Genomic DNA, 22,500 nt, shown 5'->3' with positions numbered 1-22,500 from the left:
ACAGACCAGTGTTATTTTAGTATCTCTGAGATACTATTACAGTTTTAGTATTTTCTGAATTTAAATTAGTCCTTCTTATTATACTTTCCATTATATATATATATAGATATACATTTAATGGAATATATGTATATACGTATGGAATATATTATGTATGTGTATGTATATGTATAAGGTTTTCTCTTGCACAAACAGCTATTGACTTCAGTGTCTGTGTTTGTGTGTGTGTGTGTGTGTGTGTGTGTGTGTGTGTGTGTCTGTGTGCCTGTGTTTGTGTGTGTGTGTGTGTGTGTGTGTGTGTGTGTGTGTGTGTATGTTTGTGTGTGTGTGTGTGTGTGTGTGTGTGTGTCTGTGTGCTGTGTTTAGTGTGTGTGTGTGTGTGTGTGTGTGTGTCTGTGTTTGTGTGTGTGTGTGTGTGTTTGCAGCAGAGCAGCAGATCCAGGCTTTGGAAGTACATTTAGAGAGAGAACACACTCAGCAGATCTCTAAACTTCTCACGGCACAGGAGAGACAAACACAGCACCTCCATCAGGTATCACACACACACACACACACACACACACACTCACACACTTATACTCACACACACACACACACACACACACACTCATACTCACACTCACACACACACAAGATACGCAAACATTAACATCATCTTTCTGTGCAGTAATTAAACACATCCAGTTAGATAATTGTAATAAATGTAATTATTCTTCTGGATTAAGAACTGCTTTCCTAGATTAACTTCTGAAGTAAAATAGACTAATTTAGACTAAAATCAGGTTTCAAACAGTTCATTGTGGCAGGCCTGTCAATCAAGTGACGATGTTCAGTACGATCTTTAAACACATTACATAACATAAAAAGAAATTTAAAAAACCTAATTAATTAAAAAAAAAAATTCAGCTAGTTTCCAACGTAGGAAAGGCATTTATAGAGTATTAAAACAACTGAAACTAAATAAAACCCACAGTATAGAAAACTCAAATGACAAAAACGACTAAAACATTCAGATGAAAATGAAAACAGATAGAAATCGATGTAGTTTGATACTGTAACGTCAGTGATGATCGTACAGGAGCAGGTGAAGGCTCTCCGTCGTCTAACCGCCGTGACTCGAGGCTTTCTGACACGCAGACTCCTGCAGACGGACAAAATCAAGCAGCTGCGCAAAACTATACAGGTAAACACACACACACACACACACACACACACACACACACACACACACACACACACACGTACATCCTAAGCATCAGAGTCAGTCAGTGAATGCTCTTCAGGACTCCAGGGACTTCATCCGATCGTTCCAGACAGATTCCCAGCTGAGGAGAGTCTCTGTCTCCCATCAGGATCTGTCCTTATATCAGCGCGTCACAGCCCAGGTAACACACACACACACACACCTGTAGAGCGTCATCTGTGTACGTGAGACTCTCGTTCATGCGTGTGTGTGTCACAGCTGCGATCAGCACTGCATGATGTCCATCAGATCTTCACCGTGTGGCCTGTGAGAGACAGAATGAGTCTACTGCGGCAGGACCGAGAGATACGCAGAGAGAGGACACTCAGAGACATGGTACACACACACACACACACACACACACACGAAACATTGCATGGATCAGGGGCATGCTCCAGCTGAAAATATGAACTTTGCATGCTCATTTGTCTCTACTCTATTAAGGTATTTAAATATATATACATGTCCAAAACTATGTTATACAAATTATATAACAATATTAAAGACGATATTGGCTGCTTAGATGGCAGTGCTAACCTAAAATACTAAATGTTTGCCCTCTTTCTCTTCACTGCTCCCACATCTCAGACCTCAGACACATGAAATATTAAAAATTGCTATACAAAAAAACTGGGGCCAGTTGCATAAACTTTGTTAAGACTGCGTCTTGAGAAACAGTTTGACCAGCTGGCAGATGCCAAGAGTTAATGAGCCACACTATTCCAATCCAAACGAGACCAGTCTACCTTTTTCATAGCTGCATTTAAAAAGTCCTGAGAAAAAATGAGGTGACTGACTTTAAGCCCAGTCTGAAGAGTTTGTGCAAGCGGCTCTTGTAAGACTCTAAACTCATAGATGAGCTACTGATCTCGAAAAAGCCAGTTTTCACTGAAACGTCTGCATCTATGACATCACTTCCTTCTGAGCAGGACAGACACAGTCCTGGAAACACACGGCTTCTGTCCTCGGCCACTCAGAAGACCCTGGACAGGAAGACTGTGAGGTGAGGGACCCGGTTTACAATATAATACCCTTAGTGAGTGTGTTTAAGAATTAGACACTATAGAAATATATATGTGTTCATTAAATATTATCTAATTAATAAATAATTAAAAAATTAGAGTACTTATTTACCTTAGTTAATCCTAGTTAAACTCATCTTAGTTGTGTATTCAGTTCTATTATCTATCAATAGATATTTGAACTTATTTCTAATAAAGTATTAGTAAATTAACTTGAACTAAGATCGTTGAATGTTTGCGAAGTATCCAAAAATACTGCATAAAGTGATCATTTTGGTAACACTTTACAAAACAATAAAAATTTTATAGCATCTTTGTATGCATCTTAAGAGTACGTGATAGAAATATAAATTGCTTTTTTCGTGACAGAACCTTTTAGAAATGTATTAGCAAGTGTTTTCATTTCAGCTGATATTAACAGAAAAAGTTCACATTATATGAGATCTTTAAAATAATTCTGGAAAACATTGTGGTTTAAATAAATTGAAAATAAAGTGACAGCACAAAGATGAAGATGTTATGTTTATCATATCTACACGCTTTTATTATCATAGCTCTGAAGGATCCCGGCACATCGTCAGATATTCACTTTGTTTTTCAGGCAGGCGAAGAAGAGCGCGGTGATTCCCTGGAGCTCGCCGATGAGGTACAGCACGACTCCGAGAGGAACACATGACGTGTTTCTGTGACCTGACCAGCTCTGTCTCTCCCGCAGGACCCTCCGGCCAAACAGCGCCCGCTTCTCTCAGTGAGTCTCCGGTCTCAGAAAGTGCTGCACGTTCAGCGGGAACACGGTAAAGTTTGGTTCGGATGGACTGAGCTCTCTCTGTCTCCGCAGGAGCGCGGTGGAGAAGAGAGACGAGTGTTTGGGAGCGAGGCAGAAGCGCCCGCGTCACAGGAAGTATCTGTCTCTGGGGTAAAACACACACCAAGGGGACGCACATGGATTACGACTCTCTGTTTTTTGCAATTGTCCACATTTTTATAATGCACTCTAATAATAAATGCACACTGCAAACTTCGTTACTGATTAGGCATTTAACGTTTTGCATTTCTAATACAAACATTATTACACATTTATAAATACATAAGGGTCTGTGGTTTGCTTGCACTACGCAGTAAGCACACACTAGTGCACTAGACGACTCCGTAAAAGCGCAGTCCTCAGGCTCAGGCCGTGCTTTCTTCATCAGATCTGGAGGAATGTCTTAGCAATGGATGCTCTGTATAGTGAATGGGTGCCGTCAGAATGAGAGCATGAGAGAAGACAAAAGCTGAAACAAATCCAGCATTAAGATGTTTTAAACTAAACTATGAGTGCGTAATCCAAAATAATGTTTCCTCCAGTGAATAAGTGTATCACGATCTGGCCACATGTACGTTCAGAGCGGTTTTAGCTTGATCTGTGCAGATTTCTCTCCTGATTCAGAACAGAACCCTTTTCGAGGTATTATAGATTATAGACTCATATAATGCAGAATTAGTTTGATCTTCAGACTTCTCCAGATGTTCACCGATGGACTGGAGCGCTGTGGATTATTGCCATGTTTTTATCAGACTCTCTTCTGACGGCACCCATTCACATGCATTGCTGAGACCTTCCTCCAGATGAAGAAACACACTCCTCCTGATCTGAGGGTGAACCGTTCCTTTAACTTTCCCGTTAAATGACATTTAGCGCAATGAATACAATGAAAACACACATTGTAGAAACGCAACACTGTGCTTTATTTCTTCAACATAACACTGAATGGTACATCTCATCCACACACACACACACGTGTGTGTGTGTGTGTGTGTGTGTGTGTGTGTATGGCTGCGGTTTAGCTATGCATGAGCACAGACAGAAGTGCTTAACGTTACAGGTGCAATAATAGAATATAATAATACTGTTTATACAACTAAACAAATCTAAATTCAAATAAAACATGTCAAAGAATTTGCATAAAGAGCTGGCGAACTCAGTCATGGCCTTTCTATTCCATTTGTGGCTTTTAGAGTGGAATCACAGTGGAGATTATTTGTACCGCGCTCAGATATGAAACCCAGAGCTGCTCTCAAATCAGCTGAAGAAGCAGCACGAGCACAATCCAGAAAACTAGACACACAAGTGCAATAATCATCACAACAGTCTTTGGCTTAATAATACAAGTTACAAAAGACACGAGGTTAAAAACGAGTGCACACTTCCTAGAGCGTGTGCATGGTGTCGTTTTAGCATGTCTGAATATGAAAAAAAACAACAACAACCTGGATTTAAACATTTTGGCATAAAGAACTGTGCAAACTCAGTCAAAATTAACACTATATTACGTTTCACTGATTGTCACGAATCCAGCTCTGTATTAAAGCTCTGAATTCAATATAAGTTAAAAAAAAAAATCTTTTTTGGTCACTTTTGAATGCTGTCGCTTTCAATACATCGGTCTGACCGACCTCTGACTCGTCCAATCACGCGAGTTTAGGGCGGAGCTATGTGCCTGACCGACCAATGGCAGACAGGACGAGTGTTTAGAAAAGCTCTTTAGGGAAGAAGCATGGATTACCGGAGCCCTGTTACGTCGAATATCGTCTTTGGCTTCTCGCGCTCAAATCATCATTACGTCACAAACCCAGAACGCTCCTATGACGTGACCTCAAGGGAATGTAATAAATACGTTTCGCTGCTAAACACTACGCAGGGGGAAAAAAAAATTATCCTGCAAAGTACAAGTAAGGCCTGCCAAAGCGAGTCTGGCGGAGAAAAGAACGTAACGGAATGTCCCGCTGGAAAGAGTGAGGAAACCTTGGCCCGAACGCCGCTGGTCGAAGCAAAGCAGCCGTCGGGAAGAAGAGTCGTACGCAGAGCTTTAAACAAGAGAGACTTCACACAGATAGAACGCATCCTTCACCACCTCGTTAACGGCGAGCGCTTATACGGTGTTATAATGCACGATGTAGCATATTATAATAATCGATACGCGTCTCCCTTTCAGAAGAACAATGAAAAAAATAGTTTTTGTGCTTGTTGGCGATACGTTACAGTAGCTGCTGTCAGAGGACGTCTCGCGTCTCAGAACGCTCCTTGAAGACCTTTGATCGCATGGCAAAGTACATTTAGAAATCGGTAAATCTAGCATATTTTCCAGGGTCTAAGTCACATGTCTGTGAAATGTGCCGCGGGGTCTACAGAAGCCCATTCCCACCGCACCACGAAAACGTGAAAAAGGCAATTCACGTTTTTTGAGAACTATGTTTAGAAACTCAGAATTGTGATCAAGATTATTGCAGCTGTTGAGTTTTGCACAATCACATAAAAGTTAACTGCGATTCCAAAGGAAAAGATTTTAAGGAAAAGTGACCCTACTATTTTCCGACCCTTCTCTTTTTTCTCTTTTTACCCAAAACTGCATCTCTACGGCATCTCACAATCCTTTATATCTCGAGATATTGTCTCAGAGTTTGTATATTTTGAGGAAAAAAGTTAGAATTAAAAATCATAAAAAGTCACAATTACTTATATTATTCTTAATAACGTTTGTAAGCATTTTTTAAAAATGTACTTTTGTGAAAAATATTTCTAATTATTCTAAAATGGGACTTATACACGAATGCAACTTGCATGTGTTTTTTTCTTTTTTTTCTTTCTCTTAATGCAATTTATTTTCTGGAAAATGCAGTATTTATTTGTATTATGTTGGTATTTCTGTGGCAACCTGTGGGTGTTGTTGTGTGTCAGTACTACACCTTTCTCAAGACGTCGTTCTATTCTTAACTATTAAAACGCCGAAGCGGCGCGGACTCCGGTTTAGAGGCAGATGTTGATCTGTTTGGCTAACTCTCTCTCCAGATCTGAAATCAGGGTGTCGAAGTCTTTCAGACTGAGTCGGCACGTGAACGGAGCGTCGAAGTCGAGCTCGAAGTCATCCACGTACAAACCGTCGGGAGACGCCCACACGTCTCTCTTCTTCGGCTCCTCCATGTCGTCGTCGTCGCTCTCGCTGCCCGCCACTTCGTCGTAATCCGCCTCGTCGTTCGACAGGAAGTCCCGCCCACAAACGCTCCAGTCGCCGGCGTATCGGTTACAGGGCGGGCTCTCCAGCCGGCCACGCCCCCTGCGGGACACAACCACCTGCAAGGAACTCTGGGACGCCAGAGAGTCGTCCGTCACTCGTCCTTGAGGCACTATGGAAAAACAATCGTTAAATCTAACGATTCACGATTTTGATTTCACGATTCAGTTTTAAAATGACGTTTATGACATTAAACAGTAAATGAGAAGGTGAAGCTGCACAAATGAAAGAAATCTCTGCATATAAAAGAAATGAAGGCTTTGTCTGTGCTCTTTACATTTAAAATGAGAAGGAACCACTGCAATTCAATCATCTTCCAAACAAGTTTTTAGTTTAAAAAGTCAAAGATTTTCGTGTGCAATTTTTAATATATGTCATCCTTTCCTATCATACGCATGTATACGCATTTAACAAAATGTTGTTTATATCTTAAGTATATTTGTATATAATATAAAATATACAAGTATAAATATATACATGTATATGCATTTAAAGATAAAATATAAAATATATATACTATAAGTGTATGTATATATACACATAACAGATATATGCTGTACACACACACACACAACACACACACACACACACACACACACATATATATATATAAAATAGTTCATGATATAGCCGTCTCACCAGGCCAGAGCTGCAGGAGGTAGTGCAGTGCCTCTATGTGTCGTTTAAAGTCCACGGCGCTGGCGATCTCTTCACTGTGTGCAAAACTACGGCCTCCCCGGGCGGCCCCGAACCCCGTCAGGGCCCCTGATCCGGGGGCCGTCATCCCGGCCTGCCACGACTCCTGCGTGGGAGTCAGGAGAACCGGCCCGAAACACACGGCCAGATTCTGACACGTCATCCGGTTGCTGTCGCTGTAAGACGCCACCAGACTCAGATGATCCAGCAGGAAAGAGAGAGTGGCCTTCAGGAGACACACACACACACACACACACACATCAAACCACAGCAGGCACTGACCATGCATTTCAATTCTGACCATTTCAAAGTTATTCAGATTTGGTTCTAATCACACAGGCATCCCACAATGCAATGCATTTTACTTGAGCTGTCATTTCAAGTCCAACAAATGTCCCAGAAATTATTTTTAAGTCTCATTTCATGACTCTTTCTTTGATCAGACTGACATTTTTTACTCCAAATTTGATTAAAATACAACCACATAAAATTCCAGTCACACACTGAATTAAATTAAAATAGTAATTGAAACCTTTTTCACTGGACACTGCTCCAAATACTATTTTAAAGAAGTAAAAACCACTGAATGTGCCCCAGAAATAAGACACTAAAGAAAACACTTCATTTCACCTCATTTAGGTGATGTTTAACTTGGCAATTAACATAATTCATTAACTTATTATTAACTATTTTAATTTAGCTCTAAAATAATCTAAAATATTAAATGAACAAAAAATATTAACAAAGAAACTTGCCTTTTTAGAATTACGCTCCTGCTTGTTTTCTTATAGCTTTATTCTTTTTGTATAAAATTTAAATTTATTTTCTGACTAAATATAAATGCAATGTTAAAAAAAAATACCTTGACTAATGAACAAAAAAAAACAATGAACATTACAAAAATAAAATAACTCAAAATGAAAACTAAACATTTATAATCTCATGTTTAATATAAAAGGAACACATGCATTTCAGTGGACAACTATGTAAGCTCCTAAAAGGGACCCGTATGCATCTAAATAAAGAAGAAGAAGAAGAAGAAGAAGAAGAAGAAGAGATGAGAAAAGAAAGTGTGTGAGAGCAGCAGAAGGTTCTCATTCCCGTTTGTTGTGGAACATGCTGAAGACCCTCCAGCTGCTGAACCACACACTCACACACACACACACTCACACACACACACACACACACTCACACACACACACACACACTCACACACACTCACACACACACACTCTCACACACACACACACACTCACACACACACACACACACACACACACACACACACACACACACACACTCTCACACACACACTCTCACACACTCACACACACACACACTCTCACACACACACTCTCACACACACACTCACACACACACACACTCTCACACACACACTCTCACACACACTCACTCACTCACACACACACTCTCACACACACACTAATCAAACAGTGTCAACAATTAATTTTACATAATTTAAGGTTTAGTTTAACACGCATTTACTGTGTATATTTATTATGTATATATACATACAAACACATGCAAAATGTTTACATCTTTGCATGCATAAACATTTATATATTTATGTTCTTACATATAAATATGTTAAATATTTCCTAAATACAGTATATGCTGTATGTGAGTGTATTTATATACACATAATAAATACACACAGCACACACACACATATGTTGTGTATTTCCGCACACAGAGAAGCTTTACCCGCTCTGCTTCAGGAAGACACTGCAGCAGCGAGACGGTGTTCTGTGATCTCTGAGCGTCGCTGGTGTTTCTACACACCGGACGAACCGTCATGGCCTCCAACACCACTTCATACAGGGTCCTCGTGATCAGAGGAGACGGCAGCTCACGCAGGTAGTCCTTCAGAATGCCTGACAACAACAGCACAAAAACCTTCACATACAGAGTATATTAGAGAAGCTTTTTAACTCACAATTGTGAGATATAAACAGGAATTTTAAGAATATATTCTGAATTGTGATAAGTTGATATTTTTAATTTCTTTTTTGCAGTAAGTTTGTTTTCACGCATTATTATTTTAGCATCATCTTATGTATTATAGTTTTGTTAATATTGTAATTTTTTTTTATAACTTTTGCTGTGCATTTTTGTCATTATTTGTTTTGAAATACGCCTATATCATTTGTCCTAATTTTTATTTTAATCATTTTAGCATATCACATTAAAGTAGATGAAAAGGAGAAATATTGCCTTGAAAACCTCAAATGAAAATAAGATTAAGCTCTTTATATTTCAATTGCAAAAATGTTCTTTTTTGTTTTAGTTACGATAATAATGCTCACTATATTTATGCTTTACACTATTGCTTTAATAACATTAAAAAAGGGTCTTTTTTTCTCAGTTTTAAGAGTTGATATCTCACAATTCTGACTTTTTCTTCACTGTAAGGGAAAAAAGAAATGAAATGCAAACTCAGAACTGGGAGATAACATTTTTAAGTCCATAGGAGAAGCAAGCTTTCAGCTTATGTAAGGGGACATATATCAGACTGACCAGTAATGACGTTAACATCAGGATAGAGCTCATCATTTAAAGTCACAGCAGCACTGTCTCTCTCAAACGCATCCCGCAGCTCCTTCTTCACCGCCGCGGAGCCGCAGAGACGATACAATCCCACCACCTACAGAAACAAACACGGTCTCTCAGCACGGTCATATTTAACACGCGTCGGGTCTGAGAGACATCCGAGCCGGCCTCACCCTCAGTCCTCTCCTCTCGATCTCAGAAACACACTTCTGAATGATCAGAGGCACTTTGAGCGCAGATGCCTCCTTCTCCACCAGGTGGCGCAGCTCCATCCCGAACACGTTAGGAGGAGGCAGGTCACTGAGGCGGGGGAACGGGGTCACGAACTGCTCCAGAAGGGTCAGCTTCACGTACAGCAAACCGCGAGGCTCCAGACGGACACAGAGCTGCTGACTGCGAGAAGCTGCGAGAGAGAGATATAGAGAAAGAGAGAGAGAGAGAGAGAGAGAGAGAGAGAGAGCAATGAATACATAAAGAGATCCAAGCCAGTGCAGGGTATGTCTGGGTGGAATAGCTGCTTTATGGTTGTTATAATATAAATATGTCAATGCTACAGAGGTTGTTATATAACAGGGTCTTTTTTGTTCAAATCATTAAAAGAACACTCCACTATTTTCGATTCCAACTCTCCTAGAGTTAAACTGTTGGGTTTTACAGTTTTTGAATCCATTCAGCCGATCTCTGGGTCTGGCGATAGCACTTTTAGCATAGCTTAGCATAGATCATTGAATCTGATTAGACCGTTAGCATCTTGCTCAAAAGTGACTTAATAGTTTCAATAATATTTCTACTGAAAACTTGACTCTTCTATATAGTTACATTGTGGCAAAATCATCATCAGCAGTTCCTTTAAGAGTATAGTTCCTAGATATATGAGCCTAGAAAAGCTGTTTTCCATCGGTCTTAGTAAACAAAGTACAAAAGAGTCAAGTTTTAAAAAGTAAAAATTTCAAAACTCTGAGTAAGATGCTAACAGTTTGAATGGAGATTGGCTGAATTGTATTAAAAATGGTAAAACTTACCAGTTTAACTCATGTCAAAATCCAGCTTTGAAATCACATGAATAAATTACATTTAAAAATATATTCGCATAGAAAAGCATTATTTTAAATTCAAAACTGAAATTTTTTGCTGTACTTTGGATCAATTGAATGCAGGCTTGCAGACTAAAAACATCTTAAAACATCATAAAAATCTAACTGTCCTAACACTTTGTGATGTAAATTATGTTGTTGTATTGTTTTCTTTGCACAAAAAAGTATTCTCCTAGCGTTGCAAAACTGAAGTTGTGTCACATGGACTGTTTTACTGATGTTTTTACTATGTTTCTGGAGCTGGATCATCTGGAGATGGCTCCTTGACTTCATCAAAAATAACTTAATGTGATCTGAAGATAAACAAAGGTCTTACGGGTGCGTAATTAATGACAATTAACATTTTTGGGTGAACTAACCCTTTAACTAACATTATCACAGATTACAAAATGTGGGAAATATCGGTGGGAAGAGTCGGCTTCACCTTGTGGCTTGATTTGCAAATGAGCTGTTCTCTTACCCTTGAAGAGGGGCGGTATAGCCACAGCACCCAGACAGCACACCCGGTTACGAGCGGGAGCGGCAGGCACGGAAGAGTCATTGTTTCCGCTTGCTTGTGTTGGCGTCAAGATGACCAGTTTGAGCAATCGCGCCCTCTCGAGCTCCAGGTTAAAGGTGTGGTTTAGCGGGAGACACGCCCCTCGACAGGTGAGCAGGGATGTTCGAGCCCGGGTCACCCCGTCCACTTGAATGGCACAGAACACTTCTTTAGTAGCGTCGTTCCGAGGGGACCGTAGCAGCTCACCGATGCCCAGCAGATGCACTGTGAGCAGCCCTGAAAGTCTCTGAGCACAGCGAGGCTGATCCGCCAGCGAATACAAGCGGAACGACTCTGCGTCTGCCACAGCGAGTGCATCCTGTGCTCCATGGTGCGGTGGTGGTGTAGGTGACCCTTTCAATCCCTGACCCGAGCCCTGCTTTGGCAAGAGTTCTGGTGAGTCTCCATCGCTAAGATATCCTCCTTTGCTAGCAGAACGTGTTCGAGAGGAGCGACGCCTTGGCCGTGCAGGTGCACTGGAGTCCAGGTGATACTTGCTGATGACGTTGGATGATTCCTTGCGTGCATTTGGTGGTGAAGCCTCGTCGGATGCTCCTGGTGCATTGCTGCCATTCCCTTGTCCATGGCGCTGATTACGAGATGAGCGTAGGCTAAGCTTCCTTCTCAGTTCTGGAAGCTTGCGCATCTTCATAGAAAGCCGGCGTACTGTTCCTGGAGACTTGATCTTGTCGATCACGCTGCTGCCAGTTCCACCCTCTCCTGGGCTTTTCTTTGAAACCCTGGGACTGTCAGATTTCACACCACTAGCAGAGCTAATGCAGTCCGACTGTAGCACAACCAGATCTGAATTGAAAGAAACACACAAAGTTAGAAATAAGGAATATAACCTTTAAGATGGTCCTGAACCTCACAGGCAAGTAGAAGTTGTGCTCTAGTATCTTTTAATAATTTTAAGACTGTTCCAAAAACCTATTAAGATGCCTTGCTGTTTACCATATACATAGACACCATAGTGGACAACAGAAATGGATCCTTGGGAGTAGACGTGGAAGCTTCTAGAGATCCCAAAGACCTTCGATAGCTGGTCAAGGTGTGTTTAATCAGGCCTGGAAATAAACTCATCTAGAAGAGAGGTTTTAAACTCTGGCCTACAAGATCAACTGATCAACTTTGCAATTTAGCTGCAACCTAGATCAAACTCACCTAACTATAACTTTCTGACGTTCCTGAAGATCTTGATTAGATTGTTCAGCTGTGTCTGATTAGGACTGGAGTTAAACTTTCCAGGAAAGTGGACTTCAAGGGTGAGCCTCCAGGAGGAGGAATAGACATCCCCTGTCATAAACTGATTTGGAACACTCTATATCAGGGGTGGGCAACTCTGGACCCTAAGATCCACTTTCCTGAACAAGCTAAACCCTAAAAGTTCTTCAGAATTACTAGAAAGCTAAAGACAAGTAAGGTTTAACAGAATTGGAGCTAAACTCTACTGGTAGACTGTACAGGAGGGCCACTGCCCTGCAGAGTTTAGATCCAACCCTAATCAAACACACCTAAACCAGCTAATCAAGGTCTTCAGACTAACTCGAAACTTCAAAAAGAGTGTAATGGAGCTTAACTCTGCAGAATGCTAGCCTTCCGGGAGTATGTGGTTCCAGAAACATCAGTGGTTTCCAACCACATTCTAGGAGCCCTTAAACACTTGACATTATGCAGTCTCCTTCTACTGAGACACACATTTCAATGAGCTTATGACCTGAATCAGGTCTTTGATTAACGGCACTTTTTAGGGGGGGCTCCAGGAAAATGTTTTGGGAATCCCTGCTCTACAATTCTAAACCTCAACATACACTTTCCTGCAAGTTCAATAAGCTAATCAAGGTTTTGGGTACTAGAAAACTATAGACAGGTGAGTTCCTTCAGCGCTGGAACTAAACTCTGCAGGACAATGGGTTTTCAAAAGCCAAAGTTTCCTAGCTAAACATGTTGTTCCCAACAATTTTCCTGGAGAACCCACAACACTGCGTCTTCTTTGGCTCACACACCCACTTCAGTTTGGAATCTTTAATGTGCTAATGGCCTGAATCAGGTGTGAAAAGACAGTGTATGTGGGACTCACTGCTCACTGCTCCACACCGGCAGTAAAACAGAGCTTTTTCAACAGATTTTGGCATTAGTCACAAAGCTACAGACGTGACTCTGGTTAACATAAAAATCCCCAATTATTAAATAAAGCAGTCAATTTTAAATTCTGTGATGCATTCTTGAATTGTCTTCTCCAGGACTACTGCAATAAAATTTGGCCAAAAAATAAATTTCTCAGAAGGCAGCACAATTATAATTATGCCACCTACCTTTCAGAACCGCCTTCACCTCTCTGACACACCTAAAATGCTATCTAGGTAGGCAAGAAATTGTAATTACACATAATTTGGTTGATTCCCAACCTATTTTTGAAATTTGTCAATGCCAATCATAGCACAACATTCCATCTTACTATAAATATTGTTCTAAAACAGAACTGCTTGTTTTAACCTCAGTTTTAAGACCAGCTGTGTGAAATGAGAGTATGCTGGCAATGCAGTTAAGCTTGTGACAAACTCTTACATAATGGAAAACCCGACCATACCCAAACTATCCGCCCTGATGATGTCGGCCTCAGCTTGAGTCTCTCTCATTTGATTGGACGCCGGTGGGACTCCACCCTCCTGATCGTTTCTGATCTCTTTTCTCCTTCGCATATTCCTCAGTTTCTCTCCTTCTCCACGGATCTCCATATTTTTCCTGAGCTGCTCCTCCGGTGGCCCTCGAGTCGTCTTCTTCAGGAATGGGGTTGTACCAAATGTTTCCATCTCCACCCGGGCCCTGTCGCCACTCTGTGATTCTGGTTGGGAGGACTTCATCTGATGACTGGGGCTTTCCGGTGGACAGTACCCAGGCCCGACTACTCCTGTCCAGGTGCTGGAGGTATGCGCCTTGCCCAGAGATCTTCTGTGAGCTAGAAGAGGGGCAAACATCTCCAAATGCTGTAGATGCAGGTGTCAAATCCGGCAAACCGGCATCAACAGAATCACACGGTGTCCTGGAATATCCAAACTCCAATTCCAGATCATTACGCTTCCTCTTCAAGCCATCCTCACTCAAAGTCCTTTGGCTCCAAGCCTGTTTTGAGGCCTCAGCCTTTCCTGAGCACAAATCCCAATCCTGTGGCCCGTAGACCAGGCTCGTACACAGATCTGCGCTGGCTGGGTCTTTGCTTATAGAGGGAAGTTTGGCCCAATTCTGTTTTTTGGAGACAGTGATCTGGGAGCGTCTGGTACACTCCTCCACGGTGGAGCTCTCGGGCTCAGCATGACCTGAGGTGGATGCAGTTGATGAAGAACTTTGGAAAAGGTCCACCTTCCCTGTCACTTCTACGGAACAAGAAAGAAACCAGCAGTCATTACCATAGCAGGAGTTTTTGCCCTTTTTTGGTGTTGAAATATTTCTCTGGATTGGAGTGACTAACTTGAAAAATGGATCACTGGAGACTTGCAACACTCGGAAATATCAAATACCGCAAGTAAAAGTGAAACTGGGGGCTATTAACCTTTACAGGGTTTGATTCCTCCCTAAAACAACATTTCTGAGATGAGTTTACAGTGATGTATGTGAACAGAGAGCAGCAAAAAAAAAAAGGACAACTGGAAAGAATTAAAAAAAAAAAAAAACATGGAGAGGAGGGCTGAGGATTTTTACCATCTCCTTCTCCCTCCCCTTTTGCACATCTGGAAGTTTCTCCAAACTCCCTCCTCCCCAGTTTTCCCCTCTCTCTCATCGTCTGCTCTTTCCCCTCTTGAAATTTTGAGTGTGGCTTGCGACACACAGTTAGCCAAATATCTTATCCAGTTCCAGAAGCCATGAATAACTCCCGTGTGCCCTCCAGATCGGCTCGGACGCATTATCTCTGCTGGCTTGCATGACTCTGAAAGTGCTGAGTAAAAACATCTCTGTCAGTTGCTCTATGCACATGAGTATGTCAAAACCGTTGCTAGTTTACAAGGCCAAGACAACACTCCACAACCAAATGCCTAAACCGCAAATGCTGCTTAAACACTGCACGAAGCTCCGATGGAAAGTTTGACAAGTAGGAATGTGCGAGTCTAATTTGAGGGCGCAGCGAGAGCCGGATCAGTTTGGAAATCAATTGGGAATACAGCAAATTGGATTTCCGGGCATTCGACTGAACCCGCCCGACTAAAATGTTCAGTGGTCTTTTGATGCCTGCGTCAGAATGCGTTCCAGGAAAAGTTCAAAATTCAGCATTTAGACGAAATCGGTGCATTTAAAGTGGCTTTCCTGTAACTCAATCATTAGAACACTGTGCCACCAAACACCAAAATCAAAAGTTCGATTTCCAAGGAATGCATGAACTTGCATGATTGCGATGCAAGTAGCTTTATATAAAATCATCTACCTATTGCATAAACTTAAATATAAATCACATATAGTGAAAACTATAGTGTTTTCAATAAATATCCTTGTTTGATGCCACATTACAGAAGTCAAACTGACTTCAAGTTGAAAACAGAAAAACAACACAGACCCCTTTATGCTTCCCTGAGCAGGAAGTGTTACAGTGCGTTAAGTGGGCCAGCAGATGACTTCCTGTTTTGCCTAAGCAGCCAAGAAAAAGAGAAGGACAGCATCAAGCTAGAGCTTCTTGCCGAGATGCTTTATAGACAAAATGCACAGATAAACTGAGGGAAGATGCTTGACGTATGTGAGCCTGGAGCACAGAAGCAGTCATGAGTAGCAACGGTCAACAATACAAATGTCTCTTTTATGCCACAAATCATTACGATATTCATTAAAGATCATGTCCCATATGGATATTTTGTACATTTGCCACTGTACATATATCAAAATGTAATTTTTGATTAGTAATATGCATTACTAAGCTCTTCATTTGGACAACCTCGAAGGTGATTTTCTCAATATTTCGATTTTTTTTGCTCCCTAAGATTCCAGTTTTTTTAAATAGCTGTATCTCAGCCAAATACTGTCCTATTCTAACAAACCAGACATTAATAGGAAGCTTATTTATCAGCTTTTAGGTTCTATATTAATTGACATTTATGGCAGGCTTTGTGTTCTAGGGTCACATTGACGCCTTTGGCAGATATCTGTAGCTATGCATTTTTTTTAATTCGCACATTCCCTAAAAGAATCAAAGCTATGCCGCTGCTGGCTTTACAGGTTGATTAAAGCCTACATTCAAAGATTAGGATAATAAGAAATAAACAAACTGTAGGAAAATGAAGATAACAGTGCCACACATGGAAGCCAAAACAGGGAGCGATTTCAGTGAAAAACACACAGCTGTTGGGCCACGGAGAGGTTTTCAATGAGAGGTCTGTGTAAAGGGCTTTCCTTCACAGCTGGACAGACACACACACACACACACACACACACACACACACACATTTAACCCTATTCACTATTCATTATAAGAGCCCAGAATACACACGCTCACACAAAGCAGGCTCTCACGGGCGGCGCGCTGGACTCACCCTTCACCTCTGACGCTCATTCACCAGTCTCTGTGTTTATGAAGTCTTTTTTAAACAGCGCATTGATAAACCGGTCTGGCTCTATTTAGTTTGCTACGACTCAAAACAGCCCCACGCACTGGAAAACCTTCACATAGAGCTTAAGTTTAGTGCTTTACAGACGGCAGAGCGACTAAGACGATGATATTTGGCCTTTTTACGTGATCAGCATCAACATGTTTGCTTAGAGAAGTGGAGTTATGAACGTTTGGGATCAGTAACATATTTATTATTAAATAAGCTCATCAAGGCTAAATTTATTTGATCAAAAAAGTATGATTCAAAATAAATCATTACATCACTTTCAACAAGCATATGTTAAACTGATAAAAAAGTGATAGTGAAGACCTGCACTGTTAGAAAAGATTTCATCTTTAAAAGTCTTACTGATCAACTTTTGAAAGCGTTTCATCTTTAAAGCACTGCTTGTTAAAGTCGAAGCAGTTGAACACAGATGTGTTTGAGAAGACTAATCCATGACAGACTGCTGAGAGATAAAAAGTGCTGAAAACGTTGTCTTCGTTAGCTAAACTGACAAGGCTGTGCGCATGTTTGTTTTCTCCTGACTTTATTTACCATGTTTGGCTGTGTGAAGTAATTAGTGGCAATGTTTGCTGAGAATATTCACAGCGTAACAGAGTTTTTCCCAGAACCCCCTTCAGCCGCCCACATCTCTGAAGCATAATTTGAGACATCCTGTACTGCTCTCATCTGCCCCGAAAACACAAGCCAAACTATTAATAATCACATCAGGAAAGACTGAAAACATGGAAGCTGGTCTTCTGTTTCAAAACAGAGGCATTAAGAAACTGCTAGGAGTTATTTCAACTAATAGAGCAGCGATAAAAAAGGCAAAACAAATACGCGTGATCTTTAAAACTAAACTGTAAGAGTGAAAACAGGCCCAATCCAGAGGGAAACACAACTTGGAAAACCTTGTTCTCTCCAGATCCCCCATGAAGAGGTTTCCTCTGAGAGATTGAGCCATCAGATCAGATCTGCAGAAAGTCTCTCACGTCCTCAGTCGTTAGAGAAAGAGGAAACTCGCTTCTAAACATCTGCTCTCAACATTCTCTTTCATTTTTCTTCTTGCTGAGTAAAATGTCTTTCTGATGGTCAGAAGTGAGCAAGCCATAGTAACTAAAACAGACTTAACTTATAGAAATATTTAGTGCAGATGTGCAAAAACTATTATTAAAGCATGCATGACCTCAAACGTTATTATTTAGAGCATGCATGACCCCTAAACATTGTGCATTATATTATTTAGAGCATGCATGATCCCTAAACGTCATAATACATTGTGCATGTCCCTAAACATTGTGCATTATATTATTTATATTATTTAGAGCATGCATGATCCCTAAACGTCGTGCATTATATTATTTAGAGCATTATATAATATTTAGAGCATGCATGATCCTAAACGTCGCATGTCATGCTAAACATTGTGCATTATAATATTTAGAGCATGCATGATCCCTAAACGTCGTGCATTATACTATTTAGAGCATGCATGTATATTATTTTAGAGCATGCATGATCCCTAAACGTCGTGCATTATAATATTTAGAGCATGCATGATCCCCTAAACGTTGTGCATTATATTATTTAGAGCATGCATGATCCCTAAACGTCGTGCATTATATTATTTAGAGCATGCATGATCCCTAAACGTCGTGCATTATATTATTTAGAGCATGCATGACCCCTAAACATTGTGCATTATATTATTTAGAGCGTGCATGACCCCTAAACGTTATTATTTATAGCATGCATGACCCCTAAATGTCCTGCATATTATTATCAGACCTCTTAACAATGTGTATTATATTTTGTCTTGTTTCTCTAGATAACTTAAGTTGAGAGTTCAAGGAAACTAGACATAAAAGCATAATGTGTGTCATCTGAGGTCCTCAAAGTGAACCTGAACAATCTGTACTGTTCTGAGCTTCTTATCTCTTATCTGCTTATTCCTGCACAAGATTTCTCACTGCTTTTACACAGAAAAACAACAGACATCTTATTGCAGCGCCATCCTGATTGTGGAAATACTTTTTTCCACGCATTTTTGATTCTGCACCGAATGTTTTCTTTCTGTGCAGGAGCAACATCAGATGGAGGATTTTCTGCAATGCTCTTGTTTTTCCGTTTGGAAGCGGGTCTCATCTCTGTTTAGAGCAGGATTAAAGAATTAAACATCGGCCCAGAACAGCATTATCAGTTTATTAGTATGCCCAGATGCTGACAGCTGCATTTCTGCTCGCATATTTTCACAGAGTGCCTCAAACCGCACATTACTCTCTACTTCTGTTTGGACGCAGGCCCATAAACTCTGCTTTCCCATACGACCAAAAAAAGGGTTCTCTTTACATACTGTAAAATACACTGTAAACAAAAGAGGAGTTTACATGACTACAAGGAAAATAAACGGATAAATAACTAACTGGATGAATCAATACAAATACTGATTTTTTTTTTTTTTTTAATTAGCCCATGTTTATTTATTTGGATTGAAACAATATATGCAGTATATTTTAACGTATAGACAATATTTTGAAATAAATATATTTAATAAGACTATTTTGTAAAAAAATTTAAATGACTAAAGTAATTGGACACATAAATTAAATAAATTAAATTTCTATATATATATATATATATATATATATATATATATATATATATATATATATATATATAAACTTAAAATTTGTATTAAAAATATATATATATACACAATTTATTTTTATTTTTTATATATATATATATATATATATATATATATATATATATATATATATATATATATATATATATATATATATATATATACACACACACACAGTATCCAAAATAAAAGCTTTTGTTTACATAATATTTGCGTGTGCGCTGTGTATATTTGCTATGTGTAAATAAATACACAATGTTTTATAACACATTGTAAATACTCTGTAAGCAACATTAAAATACATAAATAAATACACTACGGCAGTGTGACTGTATTTTATTGCGATGTCTGACAGTTTTAACGCTGTTCTCTGATCAAGCTGTGAATCACACTTCCAGGAAGACCCTCAGGAAGAGGAAGTCGTTAAAAAAGGATTAAAAACATAAATATTTTTCCGCAGAAAAGCAGACAAACCTGGAGGAAGTCTGCTGAACTTACTCAAAACTGATCTAATTGAACGGTTTCAGACGATCAAACACTGGCAGGATCTCCAATAAATCACTGGAAGTGATCAGAGCCCAGTTTCTACTGTAAGTCACATACAGATCAAGCATCACTATCACTGCTGCTCGAGCAATGAACCAGATAGCAGATAAAAATCAAGTTAAGTAAATATCTGAATTAGCGAGGTACAACGAGGTCTTGTGGACTGGAGTTAAACTCTCCATATAAACAGATCCTGAAGCGTTAGAGGAGAGAAATTATAAAGCAAAAAGACGTATGAAGTGTGTGTTTACATTCTAATGCGGAGCGGCGAGAACATGCTGTACTTCTCTGATGAAAGCACCTCGTGATGTCTGAGGAACTCAAGAACCAACGTGAGAAGAAACCAGGAAGAAGAGCCAAAATTAAACCACTGTTAATGCTAATAAATAAAAGCACGGGGTTAGTAACTGAAACAAAATAAATATTAATATTAGATGAAATAAGTTGATATGGAAAATGTCTGAAAACTAAAATTAAATTAAATGAAACCTACCGTAAAAAAAAAAGCACATAAAATTGCAAAACTAAAATGAAAATTAACACTTCACAATAATTCAATAACAATAATGCAATCAATTATTTTATTATTGCTGTTAATGAATAAAAATACTCTTCAATTTAGTGCAGTTTTCAGTAACTAAAATAAAACTAAATGTAATTATTAGCTAAAAAAAAAACAAAAAAACAAAGTTATAACTGCTAAAAACGCTTTATTTTATTTAAGTCCTTGTAATAATATGAACGTATGCATAATTATGCAAGTAACCTTAAACCACCTTAAAATAAAGAGTAACTAAAAAAAATGCATGCAATTACCGCTGTAATTAATTTCTGCAACTAAATGTAAAATTGCACGGTTGACTCTTAAACCCAGACCTACCAACATCATCACCAGCAGAACACAAAAAGCACACTATATACCCAACAATTAAGAGCACAGCAGTTAAAGGTCGTATGAACCACGAGAAGAAAGACAGAGAGCAATGTTTGTTGGTTTGGAAGACGAGAAGGGCAAACGATCCTTTAAACGAACGCCGCTTCAAACAACGAGCGTGCGTTTGATTCAGTCGCTGCAGGCAGAAGCTCGGTGAGTCAAACACATCCAGAATGGCTTTTCTGTTTTGGGCTCTCATGTGGTTCACAGATGCACAGAGGAAAAAAAAGAGCTCTATTGACCCTCGCTGATCAACACACACACACACACACACACACACACACACACACACACACACACACACACACACACTCCTCTGGGAAGCAGTGATATGGCTCTCAACAGCCGTGAAGCTGCAGCTGGGATCATTATTCCCAAGCACAGAGTTCACATTCCTTCTTTCTCTCTCAGACTCGGACTCTCACACACTGGATCTGAGACGGGAAACATACGCAGCACAACTTTTTCTCGACAAATTCTGCACAAAGCAATCCCAGAATGCACGGCAGCATACGCGCAACTGGCAATAATTATGATTTCTTTCTCTTCTGCTCACCGGTCACCTGCATTTATTTGATCAAAAATACAGTGTTCTGTGTTCTATGTGAATGTGTGTTAAAGTTTAATTTATTTCTGTGAAGTGCAGCTGACTTTTCAGCATCATTACTCCAGTCTTCAGCGTCACGTGATCTTTTTGTGGAAACTCTGATAAACTACCATTCAGAACCTTGGAGCAAAAAATAAAATAATAATAATATATATAAAAGATAAATAAATAAAATAATTTAAAAATAATAATAATAGTAATATTATATATATATATATATATATATATATATATATATATATATATATATATATATATATATATATATATATATATATATAATGCATATATATCATACTCTTATCAATACTTTTTGTTCTCATTCTCACATATAGTTCATCTGGGTTAGGATGCTGCCTTAGAAGGGAGCCGCCTATGTAGTGCAGGACACTAAATAGACACACTCTTGTTCTCGGCCTCTTATCAATACTTTTTGTTCTCATTCCTCACATAGTGCCACAATGACTGCATGATGACACACACAGACAGACACACACACACACACAGACACACACACACACAGACACACACACACAGAGACACACACACACACACAGACACACACACACACACACACACACACAGACACACACACACACACACACACACACACAGACACACACACACACACAGACAGACACACACACACACACACACACACACACACACACACACACACACACACACACAGACACACACACACACACACAGACACACACACACACACACACACACACACACACACACACACACACACACACACACAGACACACACACACACACACACACACACACACACACACACACACACACACAGACACACACACACACACACACACACACACACACACACACACACACACACACACACACACACACACACACAGACACACACACACACAGACACACACACACACACACACAGACACACAGACACACACACACACACACACACACACACACACACACACACA

The 22,500-nt window shown here is 39.8% G+C and overlaps 2 protein-coding genes across 4 annotated transcripts in view; one reads left to right on the top strand and one right to left on the bottom strand.

Moving 5' to 3' along the window:
- The window catches only part of LOC122333562, a 7,583-nt gene extending 4,297 nt beyond the window's left edge, over positions 1-3,286 (top strand). For both annotated transcript variants that reach the window (XM_043231244.1, XM_043231245.1), the window contains 8 exons: positions 426-532; positions 1,079-1,183; positions 1,284-1,385; positions 1,463-1,579; positions 2,173-2,246; positions 2,867-2,911; positions 2,981-3,013; positions 3,104-3,286. In XM_043231244.1, the coding sequence (XP_043087179.1) occupies positions 426-532; positions 1,079-1,183; positions 1,284-1,385; positions 1,463-1,579; positions 2,173-2,246; positions 2,867-2,911; positions 2,981-3,013; positions 3,104-3,185 (665 nt within the window). In that variant the 3' untranslated portion in view covers positions 3,186-3,286. The remainder of the gene's footprint in view (positions 1-425; positions 533-1,078; positions 1,184-1,283; positions 1,386-1,462; positions 1,580-2,172; positions 2,247-2,866; positions 2,912-2,980; positions 3,014-3,103) is intronic.
- A 683-nt stretch (positions 3,287-3,969) lies between these two features.
- LOC122333559 (rho GTPase-activating protein SYDE2) overlaps positions 3,970-22,500 on the bottom strand; it is a 22,310-nt gene continuing 3,779 nt past the window's right edge. The window contains exons 1-7 of one of the 2 annotated variants that reach the window (XM_043231239.1): positions 13,807-14,346; positions 11,139-12,020; positions 9,758-9,987; positions 9,552-9,678; positions 8,739-8,908; positions 6,957-7,239; positions 3,970-6,429 (exon numbers count right to left, since the gene is read on the bottom strand). In XM_043231239.1, the coding sequence (XP_043087174.1) occupies positions 6,053-6,429; positions 6,957-7,239; positions 8,739-8,908; positions 9,552-9,678; positions 9,758-9,987; positions 11,139-12,020; positions 13,807-14,194 (2,457 nt within the window). In that variant the 5' untranslated portion in view covers positions 14,195-14,346 and the 3' untranslated portion in view covers positions 3,970-6,052. Of the gene's footprint in view, positions 6,430-6,956; positions 7,240-8,738; positions 8,909-9,551; positions 9,679-9,757; positions 9,988-11,138; positions 12,021-13,806; positions 14,347-22,500 lie in introns of those variants that run through there. The other variant, XM_043231240.1, reaches the window with a different exon arrangement.

The sequence above is a fragment of the Puntigrus tetrazona genome, unplaced genomic scaffold, assembly GCF_018831695.1.
Source record: "Puntigrus tetrazona isolate hp1 unplaced genomic scaffold, ASM1883169v1 S000000283, whole genome shotgun sequence".
Classification (NCBI taxonomy): Eukaryota; Metazoa; Chordata; class Actinopteri; order Cypriniformes; family Cyprinidae; genus Puntigrus; species Puntigrus tetrazona.
Note: the sequence above shows the minus strand (reverse complement) of the source record. Positions and strands in the feature narration are given on the sequence as shown.